Raw genomic sequence first — 16,787 nt, 5'->3', positions numbered from 1 at the left:
AATTCTGCATTATTAAGTGATAAGAACAAGTAATCTGATGTCCTGTAATGATTATGACACTATAATTTGAGATACAATAAAAGATACAATAAATAAAATAAGCTTTTGTACAAAGTATCGGTATCGGATCAGTATCGTCGATACCACCCTGAATTTTACTTGGTATCGAATCGGAAAGGAAATCAGTGGTATCGCACATCACTACATTCCACGATTCACTGTTTTAAAAGCTGATCAGATATTCTTGTAATGTCCCTACATCACTAGAATTAAGTTATAAGGTTATTAAACTGTGTTAGTGCTAAGTTTACAGTGAGTCCAAATCAAACCCAAGATGTGAGTGGTATATAAAATGATCATCTGATAGGGAAACTCCTAATATGTAGTCAGGCTGTGAAAGGAATATCTTAAGGATGCTGTCAATTCCATATTTTGACAGTAAGAAGTCAGAGTACTTCCTGTTTTTTTTTGTTTTTTTTTTGTTTTTTTTTTCTTCTAAATGACATCAGAAACAGCAGTATGCGACATTACGTGATGGCAGAGCTTCAGTTCATCCTTTGTCTTTTTTTTTTTTTTTTTTTTTTTTTTTTTAATAAATAGGACAGGGGGAATGAATGAGAGAAAGAGGGGGAGAGAAAGAAAGAAAACCAAAGGGGAGAAGAGACGGTGAGAAGGGGGGGGGGAAGAGAGAGAGAGAAAAAAAAAAGAACTCCTGGGTCACCTGTATGGAGAAAAAAAAAACAAACAAACAAAAAAAACAAACAGAGGAGACAGCAAACAACAAAGAGTAACATAATAATAGAGAAAACAAAGCACCATCACAATAAACTAGCTAGTCATAGATATCAATATTTACTAAATAATAAACGATATTGTGCAGCACGCAAGATAGACAGCGCACAGTGTGCTTTGAGGCAGCAGCCAAGAAAGCTTTAGTCCGCGTCTGTGAATACCCATGTGTGCATACCTGTGTGGATCAGCATGCTTGCATTCCAAAGGTTTCTCCATGTAATGATCTGCTAGGGAGTGTGGGGGGGCCACAGCCCCGTCCTCCAGGGTGTGAAGCGGGTATGGAGGAGATCAAAACTCCAGACATCCAGAGGCCCCCAGAACACAAGAGACCAAGGAAGACCAACAGAGGGGCAGCCGCGCCACTGTTCCAGTAAGAGCTGAGGAGAGTCCCAGATGAGGGCTCGCCCAGCAGCCGCGGAGCAGAAGTCAGGGGGAGTTGCAGTGACGCGCCCGTGAGCTCCGCCGGCCCCCAGCTGTGCCTGAGTGACCGAGCCCCAGGCCGAGAGGCCGGGGGCACCCCACCTCCAAAGGGGCCCGAGCGAGCCCCAGGCCCCAGGCCCCGAGAGTACTTCCTGTTGAGTGTGGTTTGTCTTTTTTCATGACTTCACATCTCTTATGGACAGAATTTCTAGGTGCAGCCAAGGGTGGGCCTTAGGGTCATGTCTTTATGTGTTTGTGGACTATGGTGCTGTGCTTGTAACCTCCAGCTCAAACTACGTTGGAGTGCAGTGAAGAGTAAAGTAGCTGGGATAATAATTACCACCTCCAAATCAGAGGTGGATTAGAGTCACGGCTTTTCTCCTGTTAGGGCATCTCAGCAGTCTTTTAATCAGCTTCTGGCAGAGGTGGAGGTGATGGCTATGGAAAAGACAGTTTGGGAATCTCTGCTGAGACTTGGTGGATGGATGATCCCAAACAACTGTTGGACATTAAAATATTCCCTTTAAAGCCACTCTAGACCCTATGTTTATGTGGAGTATAGGGAAATAAATAATTATCATCTTTGTGACTTTGTGTAAGCTTGTCGAATCTGATATCATTCAGATGACAGTCTGATTATTTTACCTGGCATCTAAACAGCTTTAACACATGAGGATACAATAAACTAAAGAGAGCTCCCTGGTCCCAAAGTGTCCCTTTATTTGTGGCAGACTGTCCCTTGAGACCCTCATTAACAGTGCAGTGATGACTGAGTGAGTTCTCCATGGTGGAGATCCGCTGGGGGTCTCATAGAGGGTGATCGTGCCAGTAAGTTGGTGTGGGCAAGAGCTACTGACTTGAAAGAGCAGGGGACACTGTGGGTACATAGAATCTCTCCAGCGGCTCTTTTAGTCCCTATCAGGTATCATCACCACATGCCAGAGTTTATATAGCACCAAGCAACAAGTTGTGAGGAAATCTGATCCCGTTAGAAGCGACGGGTTGGCTTTCCTCAAGCAGGCAGCCCTGTGGCTAGCCACCAAGCCATGGTTTCCCCGGTACTTAGGGTGTGTGTTACCTCTTCGATAGTGCTAAACCATCCCTCCCCTCACCTCCTGCCCCCAGTGTGAAGTCTGTCCAGCAGCTCTCAGGTTTCACAGACACCGCTGGTAAAACCCTCTGACGACAGCCCTGTCGGCAGTGTATGAAGTAGAAAGAGGATCATCTGATGTGGGCCGCTCCCTGGATCTGGTGTGTATGGAATGCCTTGCAGAAAGAGAGGAGCACATTTCCACTTCTAAGAGGAGGACACTGCTACTTCTGATACTCCACTCATCTCTGCATGTAACACAATATCTACTCATACACCATGGCAGTGTAGTAGCCTTTTTTTACTCAGACTAAACTTGCGTCTCCTCCCTCTACCACATATCTGACTCCCTCCTATCAACGTATTCAGGTTAGAACAAGTTTAGCTCATCCCTCTAGATAAAAGGGGATGATAAAAATTATCAGAATATGTGGTTGGGAGAAAATGGAAGGCAGCTATAATATAAAACAGCCTCCTGTAATGTCAATTACTCATCTTTTCCTTAAATGATATGCTCTTACTCATTGTCAACCCGCACCAAGGAAGAGAAAAGAGGCGCCATCTGACGCTTGCACGAGAGGTCTCCTGACGAGTCATATCTCCATGGGCAAGTTACAGTAAGCAGACCAGACAGAAGCAGTAAAGAAGTTTACAGTAAAATGAGATAAATTCTGTTCGTGTGAAGTCCACTTGAAAATAAAGAGGTAGGATTTAACTCTCAAATGTGATTATGGGAATCATCCTAATGGGAACAAATCTGTTTTATGTGTTGGTGGATTGAGTGTGACAACTTCCTGAAGTTCTTTTGATATCTGAAAAGGGGAACACTCAGATTCTGGCAAGACATTTTGCCCGATCCACACAATGAGCCTTGATTCATTAAGAACTGATTATTCCCATACTTCCCAGTACATGAGCTCATTCTTGATTGCTGTGGACTGTTTTGTTTTTGCACCTCAGCAAGGCATGTCCTGACAGTACGAGATAGAAGAGCTCTGTCTTAAGTCTGAGGATTAGTCTTCGTCAACCATAGAAACTTTAAGTCCCATGCTGTTTCTTGGAAATGTTTCATTTTATGCCCCCAGGCATTTGTAATCTATTTTAGCAAGAGGCTCTCAATATAATGACAAATGCATTCACAGATGCTTTACAGAAGAGCCTTGTCTGCTCTTGTAAACTATCTTTATATGTGTGACAGAATTTCTGACAGGAAGTTTGGTAGTTAAGATGTAAATATTGTTTTAAAAGGGTTTACACATAGAGGTGAGAGCTACGAGTTTATGCATTGTGAAGTAAGTAATGTGTGGCATCGAGTACAACGGCTACTGCAGTCTCACAGTCACAGCTGTGTCTACGTGTTTACTTTTTTGACTCACTTGAGTTCTTTTTAGAGCTCATTTGAGTAACCAGTGTCATTCAGAGTCACTGTACACTACAATTAAAAGTGATTTAAAAACATGTTTTATTTATCTGTCCACTGGGCCTACAGCAACCATGACTGTATGCAAAGGAAAACTGCAGCTCTTCTAAAACTTCTCCACATCCCTTTAAAATTAAAGACTAGTGGACATTCCAGGCTCTAAACCCTTTATATGTCTCACTGTTATATGCCAAATAACACTTTCTTCAGCTTTTGCTGGTAGTAGCTTTAATGCATTGCCCTGCATTAAAATCAGTTTAACTCTGTACCAGCCTATAACACAGTTATTTCACCTGTCATTGCTGAATCACATGGTCTTTGTTCACTACATTACTGCCGGTCTTTTCCTCTGTGCAGGCCTTTTAAGGAATTGGTTGTTCAGCTTTTCCAGTAAGTTCCCTATTTTAATATTATGTTTATCAAATAGGCCTGAAGAATGACACAGATATCCTCATCTAATTGTTGCCAAGAAGAAAAAAAGAGCACATTATTCAATATGTCAAAGTGTTCCTTTAAATAGCTGGCTAAGCACTATGTGCTGATAAGGAATCATGAGAACATTTAAATGCAGTTACGCCTACAAACTGTACAATAACCCGAGCATTAAGGCGGATAAACAAGCCAAAATTCCATGCAAACAGTTTGGAGTGGCAACCAGTCGCTGCCAAGGTGGGTCATGCGTAACTGAGAATCTATGATAACCTGCAACAGCATTGCGTGTCACCTCCTTCCTTGACATTACGTCTACAGCTGGATTCCACCCAACTCACTCATAGATAAGACGTCTGATGAAAACAAAACAAAAACGGAGATCAGATCCCCCCCTTTAGTCTGTCAGCTTTGTGAGAACAGCCATCGATAAGGCCCGTCCATCAAGCCATAAAAAGCAACAACATCTCTGTCTTGTCTGTCTGCAGGAGCCTTATTTCTTCTTCCCGAATGTTTCATCCAGTACAGAGCATTCACACGCAAATAGTAACACATGGGAGCATAGAAAGAGAAAACATACATTTTTGCTTATATATTTTTATTTACTATCTACTACATACGCTTCAGGATGCTCAAGTTGGTATACAGGTTTTCGTGTCAAAACCTCTCAAAAATCATAACACAAACATCACAGTTTGAGCAACTCTGTCAGCATGAAAGAGGATCGCGTGAAATTAAATCTGGGTGCTTCGAATGTTATCCAGGAGATCTAACTCAAATACCCCCATCCCCTTCATGCAGCAACAAAGGGATGCTCTGATGATAATCTGTATTCTGTGTACCGCCAGCGAAAGGGAGGGGGAAGCTACAAGTGAGTTGAAAGCAGCAGGGGCATCTTTAGCAGCTGTTAGACAATGTTTGGGTGGGAGAGTGACTTTTGTTTGAAGTGGCAGATAAGGAACTGCAGACCAGAAAGAAAGAGGATGAGAGTCCATCACTACCCGTGAAGTAAATAGCGTGCAAAGCAGAGGGAAAACAGGAATAACATGTTCATCATAATACACGGAGGTTGAAATCAGACATTGATTGCAACAGGGCTAAAATCATAATCTGATTGCAGTGAGAAATGCTGGGACAGATCATTAAGGGATGAAGATAACTACACTTTGTTTACTACTGTGATTGCTCTTACTGGTGAAGTTAGTGCAGTTATATGTAATATCTGTTTTAAATGTCATTTATTGGCCTCTGGCTGGTGGTTGTATGCGAGCACTGGGAGGTTGTAACGGTGTGTTCACACCGAACGCGATGGACGCGAATAAAACGCCCCAAACGCCCCTAATTTGACGCGTGTACATTCGCGTCTCAACGCGTGTCCAAGAAAAATCCATCGCGCGTCAAAATATGATATTTTGACGCGCGTGAACCGGAAATGTGGGAGGAATGTGGGAGGGAGTTGTGCCAGACCTGGTTTTGCAAGATGGCAGCTATCGAGCTAGCGCTTGAAGAGAGAGTCTCCCTTCTCTATGTACTGTGGAGAGCAGAGCAGCAGCGTAAAAGACGTCCTCGCCGTACCTGGGTCCATCAGGTCCTCCAGGCGCGTGAGCAGTTTGGTGAGTTTCACCATTTGCTCCAGGAGCTGCGCCTGGATGACGGCAGATTCCAGCGATATCATCGTCTGTCACCCGGCCAGTTTGAGGACCTGCTTTCCCGTGTCGGTCCCAGAATCGCCCGCCTAGACACCAATTACAGGCGCTCAATCCCACCTGCAGAGCGCCTGTCCGTCTGCCTGAGGTTAGTAAAAGTGGTCAATACGGTAGTCCTTTATTGATACCTGTGCTAATATATGCTAAACCAGCCATTTATACACTGCTAACATGGATGTGCTATGCTAACAGTGAATGCTGTCGGTGTTTACTGATGGCATAGCACATCCATGTTAGCAGTGTATCGTGTATACACTGCTAACATGGATGTGCTATAACAGTGAATGCTGTCGGCGTGTATAAACTATCGTTTATACACTGCTAACATGGATGTGCTATGCTAACAGTGAATGCTGTCGGCGTTTACTGATGGCATAGCACATCCATGTTAGCAGTGTATCGTGTATACACTGCTAACATGGATGTGCTATAACAGTGAATGCTGTCGGCGTGTATAAACTATCGTTTATACACTGCTAACATGGATGTGCTATGCTAACAGTGAATGCTGTCGGCGTTTACTGATGGCATAGCACATCCATGTTAGCAGTGTATCGTTTATACACTGCTAACATGGATGTGCTATGCTAACAGTGAATGCTCTCGGTGTTTACCGATAGCAAACTGGTACTGTTTATAATATTTCTAGTGATACTCAGATGGTCTCATCAAGTCCCGATTTAATTTAATTCGATTTATGCTGTTATCAGTGGTTGAATGATAGCATGGCTGTGGTGTCATAGGTATGGTGAGCCAGATCATCCCCCAGGTAGCGACGGCCATCTGGGACTGTCTAGTGGACGATTTCACGGCTGTGCCTTCAACTGAAGACTGGCGGTCCATCGCAGAGGGATTCCAGGAGCGCTGGAACTTCCCCCTCTGTTGTGGAGCTCTGGATGGGAAGCACGTCCAGACGAAGGCACCCCCCAACTCAGGATCCATGTTCCACAACTACAAGGGAACTTTCTCCTTTTTAAAATTTTCTTAATAAATGGATCTCTACTCCAAAATAACCTAACCTCTCTTTATTCTCTTAAGTAACTTGTCTTCACTATGTTCCTATAACCAGTGTGATGCAAAAGTTTGAGCAACCTTATTAATAGTCATTATTTTCCTGTATGAATCGGTTACAGTAAAAAATGTCAATTACATATATCATATAGGAGACACACACATTGATATACACTACATATTTATGTTATTTCTCTTTTTATGTGTTGCCAATATATGCACCTGCTTTATTTAGTGTAAAGTTATTGCACACTTTCTGTAAATCCAGTGAACTGCATTTCACTTCTCAAATATCACTGTGTGTGTCTCCTATATGATGTATTTAACTGACAATTTAAATTGTGACAAATAACGATTTGTACAGGACAATGATGGCTATTAACAAGGTTGCCCAAACTTTTGCATCCCACTGTATCAGTATATTTTGTCATTAGTATAATATGAAATAAATTCTACTTGTGTCAAGTCGGGTGCCAATATTTGCTGTGTAGTAGAACAGAGACATTTGTCATTATAAATGTTTATTTGATAAAATATATAAATTCAGTAATAAAAAGATTCAACATAAATATATAAAATTTAACTATTTACAGAGAGACAGGAATAAAAAGGACCCAGCTTGGAGTGGAAGAGCCTCAGGGGAGAAGGAGGAGAAGAATAAGAACATTGTTTCTGCCCTGGAGAGCTGCTGCCTCATCAGAAAACTACTGATCATTAGGGTCCAATGTTTCCAAATTTAGCACAGCTGTGCTGTTGTCAAAAACTAATTTATGAATTTGGAATTTCACGAATTCTCGTGTCTGAGGCGGCATGCTCTCCAGAGCAGGAACAAGGCCGAGGAGGAAATACTCTGTTGCAGACGGGCGTGGCCTCTTTAGGGACTCCAGGATAGCCAGCTCCACCGCCGATGGACCATCCTGGGACCCTTCCCTCGACCGCCTTCGAGCTCTCCTCCTCTGTGGGCCTGTAAAAAACAGAACAAAACACCACAAAGAAATGAGAAGGCTGCTACTAGATTGTCATTTTCAAAATTGAAAAAAAAAACAGGATATGAACAGATTGGTTGTAGATATTTAGTAAAGGTGATCACAAGGGAATCCAAGCAAGTAAAAAGCTATCAGTGCTTGATGTTCATACCTGTGGGTGCAGCAGCAGGAGTGGAGGGACCAGGGACTGGGGAGTCAGGAGAAGCAACAGGGGAGGACTCTGCTGCATGATAACTTGACTCTATCAAGACAATATTAAATGTTAACAGGTTGAAGACAATAGTCATAGAGAATATTATATTATTATATACTTATTATTATATACAGTGGTCTCCCATTTATTGCAGCACATGAACAGTAGTCACAGTTCTCACAAGTTGATTCTCAAAGTGCAAACCTTTGTCGATTTTAAAACGTAAAAGTATTATGCCGCGCTTTTTCTCCGTCTGCGGCGCCACTTTTGTGCGCCTTTTTTGCTCCCGGTGCAGGTGTCTATTTCCGAATGAGGGTCATAGTTATGAGTGTTTTTGTGCTGTTTTTTTCTATTTGAAGTGATGGTTATCAAAACCAAACATGATAAGTTTGGCAAGCGCAGGAGACACGACACGGAGGAGATTTGTCATTTGGGCTGCAGAATGCAATGCGCATCGTTGAAAGCTGTACGGTGCAATAAAAAAAATCAGCGAAAAGGCGAGGCAGTGACGGATGAACAGCGGGACTACTTTATACTGTTTATTAATAAACAAAATATATTCCTGTATGACAACACGCATAAATTAACTGCCTACATTAATTAATTGTAAACATACCTTCTGACTGACACTCCCCTGCTGCCTCTTCGGGCTGTCCCTGGTCCTCGGGGGAGAAGTTCTCCACGGTCCGCACCATATTTCCGCTGGTCTCCCGCGGGGTGAGGAAGGGGTCCAGAAACCCCATGACCGCGAAGAACTTCCATCTCCTCCCCGATCCTGCTGCAGACCCACTCCTCTTCTCCTTCTCTGACCTCTTCTCCTTATTATATGTGTCCCTGAGGCTCTTCCACTTTCTCCTGCAGATGTCCTCTGAATAAACGCATTATCTGGTTAGCGGAAAGGTATTTGTACAACAGTGGGAAAATCGCGGGACAGTAGGCGCGCTTGCTAGCTTTTGCACGGCTTCATCGGGTCAGTCTGAAAATTAAAAAGAATAAGGAATGAACTTACCAGGTTGCCCGATCTCCTCACTTATGTGTCTCCAAGCTAGGTCCTTTTTATTCCTGTCTCGGTAGAAATAGGAGCTGGCATCATATAGCTCGGGGTGGTTAGCCACGGCGCTGATCAGCTTTTCCTCCATACTGAATGAAGAATGAAGGGCTTTGGCTGGATCTGCCCCTTTGACCTAGGTCAGAGCCACGTCACCAGGCTCCTGATTGGTTGTCGCGGCGCGATTTGACGCTGGAGTTCAGATTTTTCCAACTCGAGCGGTAGACGCGAAACGCGCGTATGCACAAAGTGCAACACAAAAACTCACGCGCGTGGTTTTATTCGCGCGTCAAACGCGCCTGACGCGCTACACTGACGCGCGTTTCACGCGTTTTGGCGTTTTCGCGACGCAAATCTGCTTCCGAATTTTCGCGGGACCCGCAATCGCGCGTCATCGCGCCTTTCCATTGACTTTACATGTAAACCTGACGCTCTATTCGCGTCCATCGCGTTCGGTGTGAACACACCGTAAGTCCTAATTCTAAATGTCAGTCTAAATAATGTTATGTTACGATATGCTGGGTAGCGAAAGAATCACATTTAGTCTTCTATTTCAGACTATACATAGCACCCTGTTATAAAAAGTGGAGCATATTACTTTTTTTAATACCCTTGCAACAAATACCTAATGTATTAGCTTTGCAAGCTAAGTTTCTTTGTCGATCAGCTACTTACATTGGATCATCTGCCTCACCCTATCCTTAACATCCTCCTAACCTTCTCGGTGGTCTTCCTCTTTACCTTCTGTCTGGCAACTCTACATTCAATATCCTTTTTCCAGTATATCAACTATCCCACCTCTGCCCACGTCTGAACCCTCTCACCACTGCTAACTTTGTCTCCATATCACTCAACCTGAGCTGTCTCTCTGATGTACTAATTTCTAACCCTGTCCCTCCTGGTCAGTTCCAGTGAAAGTATTACCATCTTCAAGTCTGCCGCCTCCAGCTCCATGAGCTGCTTTTTCCAAATATAACACAAAATAATCTCTTTACCAGATTTTGTTCCTCTTTTGTTGCCTCTTGCCTGGTTGACAGAGAAAAGGAAAATAATCCAGTCCAGTGGTTCTGTCAGTGACTATGTTAAGGTCAGACTGCAAAAAGGACAGCCTTTAAAACATGAAAATATTTGCAGCATATTGTTGATGATAATGGTTCTTTCTCCAGTGAAGAGTTGTACTTCAGATTTGAAGAAGCACCTGCACCTGATCCAGGTGAAGCCCACTGAGAGGAGAATGATGAGGGAAACTAGCAAGCTCTTTGCTGGTCATGTGGTATCTACTTGACTTTTACATGGAATGAGTACATTTCAAGACATTCAGAGGTAGGTGAACACTAAACTACAAACCCTCTAAAACCAACAATTTTAAAGTTTCTGCTCTCAGAATGTGACTTTCTGATGGTTTTACTAAAAACAATCATAACCACTGATGGATATAGATACTTAAATACAGGCACTACAGTCAAAGGAATATATTTGGAAATATTGGCTTTCTTGCATTGAGATAGATAGAAAGACTGAAACCAATTTCATGTGTGTAAGGTAAAAGTAAACACAGTGAATTAAATATATCATATATTACAGCCAGCAGCCATTTAGCTTACCATAATGATTGGACCCAGGGGAAATAGCTAGTCTGGGCCTGACAAGAATAATAAAAGTAGTTACAGAGTAGAAAATGTGTCCACAAAACCACAGCTGAAGGGTTAAAAAAACACAGTCCAAGTAAAAATGTCTCCTGAAGCAATGTTAACAACAGTTTTTGGCTACACTGTGTCACATGCAAGAGCATCCTGCTTGCAGCTGCAATCAGACTCGTCTACACAGAGCTGCAGCTAGAAAGAGGACAGCACACTGTGTCTTGTTTGATGTGGGCAAAACCCGTCAATTTTACCTTTTCATTTTTACAAAGACTAAACAAATGTTTCTAATGTTTATTCATCAGCACAATGACATTGACATTATTGTTACTGCAGTAGGCAGGTAAGTTCTTCATTCTTTGCTAATAGTAGCCAAAGACTGGCAGTGAGACTGAGGTTTTATTTCATAGACGTATGTGGGCTGGCAATATAAATTATTTAAAAAGTCTGCTCAGTATATGAAAACTTTTTACATATAATGTTGATGCACTGTGTTGATGCACTGTGACGCTGTAAGTTTTCACGATATGTTCTCGAGAGTCCATTAAAGTGAAGCTCTTGCCAAAGACAAGAGAGGGCTCAGTGATAAAACATAAAAAGTCTTCTTTGTCAGTGTTTTAAAAAGAGGGGAAGATCTCAGAGGGAAGAAAGAGCTTATTTGAAGAATGAATGCAGGGTCGTGGGAAATGTCTGTCATCACTGAACAGATACTTCAGAACTTGAAACATGACATGTTACACTGAGCAGACGAGGCTAAAGAAATGTTCAAGGGCTCTGAGACTTGAGCATTGTTATTCTATGAAATGTTCCCTGTTACCGATGAAAAATGTTCCGACTTTAGTTTTTAAAAATGTGACTACATGTTTCTTGATTTATGGGATCCATATTTTCTTTTTAGCACAAGTGCATAGCTTTCATTTGCTTTGTTAGCAGTTTTCCTATAGACGTTATGTGTATATATGTGTATACACACACACACACACACACACACACACACACATATATATATATATATATATATATATATATATATATATATATATATAAAAAACACCCAGCACGCCCCTGCGGGCAGTTTATCCTTCAAGCTCGGGTCCTCTACCAGAGGCCTGGGAGCTTGAGGGTCCTGCGCAGTATCTTAGCTGTTCCCAGGACTGCGCTCTTCTGGACAGAGATCTCTGATGTTGTTCCCGGGATCTGCTGGAGCCACTCGCCTAGCTTGGGAGTCACCGCACCTAGTGCTCCGATTACCACGGGGACCACCATTACCTTCACCCTCCACATCCTCTCGAGCTCTTCTCTGAGCCCTTGGTATTTCTCCAGCTTCTCGTGTTCCTTCTTCCTGATATTGCTGTCATTCGGAACCGCTACATCGATCACTACGGCCGTCTTCTTCTGTTTGTCTACCACCACTATGTCCGGTTGGTTAGCCACCACCATTTTGTCCGTCTGTATCTGGAAGTCCCACAGGATCTTAGCTCGGTCATTCTCCACCACCCTTGGGGGCATCTCCCACTTTGACCTCGGGACTTCCAGGTTATACTCGGCACAGATGTTCCTGTACACTATGCCGGCCACTTGGTTATGGCGTTCCATGTATGCCTTGCCTGCTAGCATCTTGCACCATGCTGTTATGTGCTGGATTGTCTCTGGGGCATCTTTACACAGCCTGCACCTGGGGTCTTGCCTGGTGTGATAGACCCCAGCCTCTATGGATCTTGTACTCAGAGCTTGTTCTTGTGCTGCCATGATTAGTGCTTCTGTGCTGTCTTTCAGTCCAGCTTTGTCCAGCCACTGGTAGGATTTCTGGATATCAGCCACCTCCTCTATCTGCCGGTGGTACATACCGTGCAGGGGCCTGTCCTTCCATGATGGTTCCTCGTCTTCCTCCTCTTTCTTGGGTTTCTGCTGCCTGAGGTATTCACTGAGCACTCGGTCAGTTGGGGCCATCTTCCCAATGTATTCTTGGATGTTCCTTGTCTCATCCTGGACTGTGGTGCTGACACTCACCAGTCCCCGGCCCCCTTCCTTCCGCTTAGCGTACAGCCTCAGGGTGCTGGACTTGGGGTGAAACCCTCCATGCATGGTAAGGAGCTTTCTTGTCTTTATGTCAGTGGCTTCTATCTCCTCCTTTGGCCAGCCTATTACCCCAGCAGGGTACCTGATCACGGGCAGGGCGTACGTGTTGATGGCCCGGATCTTGTTCTTACCATTCAGCTGACTCCTCAGGACTTGCCTGACCCTCTGCAGGTACTTGGTGGTTGCAGCCTTTCTAGCGGCCTCTTCATGGTTCCCATTTGCCTGCGGGATCCCCAGGTACTTGTAACTGTCCTCTATGTCTGCAATGTTGCCTTCTGGTAGTTCAATCCCCTCAGTTCTGACTACCTTCCCTCTCTTTGTTACCATCCGACTACACTTCTCCAGTCCGAACGACATTCCAATGTCATTGCTGTATAGCCTGGTAGTGTGGATCAGTGAATCGATGTCTCGTTCACTCTTGGCATACAGCTTGATGTCATCCATGTACAGGAGGTGGCTGACAACTGCTCCGTTCCGTAGTCGGTATCCGTAGCCAGTCTTGTTAATGATCTCACTGAGGGGGTTCAGGCCTATGCAGAACAGCAGTGGGGACAGAGCATCTCCCTGGTAGATCCCGCACTTGATGGTGACTTGTGCTATGGGCTTGGAGTTGGCCTCTAGTGTTGTACGCCACATCCCCATTGAGTTCCTGATGAAGGCTCTTAGGGTCCCATTGATCTTGTACAATTCTAGGCATTCCAGTATCCAGCTGTGGGGCATTGAGTCATAGGCCTTCTTGTAATCAATCCAGGCAGTGCACAGGTTGGTCAGTCTGGTCTTGCAGTCTCGGCTGACTGTTCTGTCTACCAGTAGCTGGTGTTTTGCACCTCTGGTATTCTTGCCAATTCCTTTCTGTGTCCCACTCATGTATTGACCCATGTGCCTGTTCATCTTAGCCGATATGATGCCTGACAGGAGCTTCCATGTAGTACTGAGGCATATATATATATATATATATATTTCTCTCTTTCTCTCTTTCTCTCTCTCTCTCTCTTCCTATATATATATATATTAGGGGTGCAACGATACACAAAATTCACGGTTCGGTTTGGTACTTTTTCGATACAAAAAAATGTTCATGCTTTTTTCATTTGTCATTTATTAAAATTATAAATGTATATTTTAACTCAAAAGTACAGCTTTTAAATTTAATGTTGCTGAAACAACAAAGTAATAAAGATATATAACTGATCGAGAAATAACTCATCTTTGGAAAAGAGAGTTTATTACAGAGAAATGGCTCTTTCCAAAATAAAAGCTATACTATACGCTTCTTCTGGGCTATATTCTCAGCAGCATATTAAACATATCAGGTCCCCATAAGGAGAATCATGTGCTAACGGCTGTCTAAATGACTCTGGTAAAGTTTGTAGCATGCGTGCTTGTTGTTTTTGTCTACTTCCACTTGTCTTTGTCTTCCACTAGGATGATGTCGGCGTAAATGTGCAGTCATATTCGTTGTGTTCCCACAAGTGCTGTCACCGTTAATCTCATTAAAATGACATTAACGCCATAACGCGGCAAACCTCCGTTAACGAGTTACCGCGGATCGCCCTGTGCGTGGGGCTGGACGGCGTCAACACGTTAACAAGCTAACTGCGCTAACGCACTAGTTCCCACCAATGTAATTTTGCATTGCGTGGCACATCCGACATACTGTTTTACTTTTGTCCATGACGCGCTTACCTTCAGGGTCATACGTCACATGATACATATGCGTACCGAACCGAAAGCACTGTATCGAATGGTTCAATACCAATACGAGTATTGTTGCACCCCTACATATATATATATATATATATATATATATATATATATATATATATATATAACTACCCATTTTCCATATTAGAGTAGTCCACAACTAGCAGCTTATATCCAGCACCAGTTCTCAGTGCCAGTGCATGAAGAGTGTCTTTTTTGCACTCAGGCAAAAGCAAGACCAACTTTATCTCTGTGTGGGAAAAACACACACATGTGGTGCCAATTCAGCGAGTTCTGGCAAAAAAAAGAAAGAGGCTCATCAGGCCCAAAAGCTGAACGAAGCTCAAGCTCAGCTTTTGCCAAACTGCAGTATGACATTATCCACAAAGTATTTCAACTGTTTACCTCACAATTGTCACCATGTAAATTTGCTGATTAATACTCATTTATGTTGTATAAACACGGTGAAATAAAGTTAAATAATCTATGCTTTACAGATAAATCTCCTCAACAGAGATTTCTTATCAGACAAACCCATTTCCAATTAAACAAATTAAAGTCTTTTAATCTTTCCAAACATAAACAGTAGTTGCATCACTAACATTTAAAAACAGACTTTACACCACAATGCAATTAGTCTGTTATGGACTAAAATATCTAAATAGCTCACGAGGAATTTACAGTATTACATAAACATTAGAGTATTCTTTAATAACCTGACATCAAATAACATATATACATATATTTATATAATGTCTGATAACACTGTGTTTTAACTAATGTATGTTTTCACTAATGTAACTAATATTTATACACATGAAACAATCATTGAGAAGCGAGTTTATAAATGTGAACATGAATGATTGCACCTTATCAGCTGTTTACACACTGATAATGAACACTCTGGCTTCAATTGTTAAAAAAATCACCGCAGTTATATTATATTGTGTTAGAAATATGTCATAATTGTTTGTAGGGGCTGGAATAAAGTGTTACATGAAAGAACAAACATAAATTAAGGCAAGATTATTCATTAAGACATTTTTTCAATGTATTATTAGATGTAGGGTCAGCAAAAGTGCTTCAACAAGCTCTTCTAAGATGAAAAAAATGTAATGCCTGTGGAAAACAGCTCTTGTTTCAGTGTGGCTTTTAAAATGTGGAAACAGTTTATGAAGTCTAAGAGACAAATCAGCGGCTGAACATCTGCCCTGATCAAAGATAGTGCCTGTAACAAATTTTTAGAAGCTAAAAAACACAGTCTAGATTTGTACAATCCCTTATGAATGACACTGGATGTAGAATTCAATCAGAGACAGGCTTTTTGCCTCTGAATAATTATCCCTTGTAATTTCTTTGCGGAGGCCTCGGCTCACTTACTGCTGTTCTGACTGACAGGCGCCCCTGCAGACGGTGAACTGGCAGAGCCAACACACACACACATTCATATACAGAGACAAGGGAGTAGAAACAAAGGGTATTTGGTAAAGAAAGCACTGTTCATTCTTCATAAGAAATCATTCAAAGCTGCGGTTTCCTTTAAAAACAGATTATTATTTGGGGCATTTTTAATTTTATGAGTCATTTTATACCCACCTTAGACAACAACATGCATTTAAGTATGTAAAAGTTCCCAAAGCAACAGCTTAGATGGGTTTTTTCCCCCATTTTTTTGCAGGCATTGTGCTTGTTTTTTTAGTCTATGAGTTCCCATTCCATTTCACAAATGGGGGCTAAGACAGTTGTGGCACTGAATCAATGTTGGCCTAGTTTTAAGCCCGAACAGGCAGTATATAATTCCACATAATGTGATGTCAAAACACCGAGCCATAAAATTGTAGACCGCTGGTTTAGTAAGAATTTGTTGCCCATATAAATTGTGGGCCGCATATAAAAGCTTAGAGAAACACATAAAAAAGGCCAGGAATGACACAATGCGTGAGCCCAGTTCGCAAATTCCAAATTTCAGTTCAATTGTTAAAGTTCAGCCAAGTCAGTTTCTTTTCATCCTTCAGTTGAAAGATGAAAAGTGTGAAACAGCAATTTTTTTCTCTCTCTTACTGGCATGCAAAAAAGCAACAACACGAGCCGTGCATGTGTGTGCTTGTGTGTGTTTGTGTGTGTTTGTGTTTGTTGTCTGGACAATACTTTCACTCTGCGTCTTTGCATTGCATGCCGGCACTCCAGTTATCTGTCTGCTTTGGCTGTGGCCCGGCTGTTGTTTCTCTCCAGGCTCATGCTTTGGAGATAAGGACAGCAGAGGAATTGA

General features: G+C 42.5%; 1 protein-coding gene and 1 long non-coding RNA gene across 2 annotated transcripts; one reads left to right on the top strand and one right to left on the bottom strand.

Moving 5' to 3' along the window:
- Positions 1 to 5,446: 5,446 nt before the first annotated feature.
- LOC146709870 (uncharacterized) lies at positions 5,447 to 6,870 on the top strand. Its single transcript, XR_014920497.1, has 2 exons — positions 5,447 to 5,945; positions 6,601 to 6,870. It is a non-coding gene; the product is annotated as an uncharacterized LOC146709870 (long non-coding RNA).
- Positions 6,871 to 7,001: 131 nt separating this feature from the next.
- Positions 7,002 to 9,561, bottom strand: LOC146709869 (uncharacterized). The gene is made up of 4 exons (XM_085457051.1): positions 9,057 to 9,561; positions 8,664 to 8,915; positions 8,006 to 8,095; positions 7,002 to 7,832 (listed from the first exon to the last, which is right to left on the bottom strand). The coding sequence occupies exons 1-4, from the start codon at positions 9,184 to 9,186 to the stop codon at positions 7,573 to 7,575; spliced, it is 732 nt and encodes a 243-aa protein (XP_085313177.1). The 5' UTR covers positions 9,187 to 9,561; the 3' UTR covers positions 7,002 to 7,572.
- Between the last annotated feature and the right edge of the window lie 7,226 nt (positions 9,562 to 16,787).

Source organism: Copadichromis virginalis, linkage group LG5 (assembly GCF_057382275.1).
Source record: "Copadichromis virginalis isolate Kocher_CV1m ecotype Utaka linkage group LG5, C_Virginalis_male_GT1.1, whole genome shotgun sequence".
In the NCBI taxonomy this organism is placed as follows: Eukaryota; Metazoa; Chordata; class Actinopteri; order Cichliformes; family Cichlidae; genus Copadichromis; species Copadichromis virginalis.
This window is presented reverse-complemented; position numbering and strand designations above follow the sequence as displayed.

What these genes read in the sequence shown, in the direction of transcription:
- LOC146709869 (XM_085457051.1), bottom strand. Translation starts at nt 9,186, where the DNA reads ATGGAGGAAAAGCTGATCAGCGCCGTGGCTAACCACCCCGAGCTATAT. An exon ending in TGAGGAGATCGGGCAACCTG is followed by an intron (nt 8,916 to 9,056) that starts GTAAGTTCATTC and finishes GCGTTTATTCAG; the next exon opens with AGGACATCTGCAGGAGAAAG. An exon ending in AGGGGAGTGTCAGTCAGAAG is followed by an intron (nt 8,096 to 8,663) that starts GTATGTTTACAA and finishes TTGTCTTGATAG; the next exon opens with AGTCAAGTTATCATGCAGCA.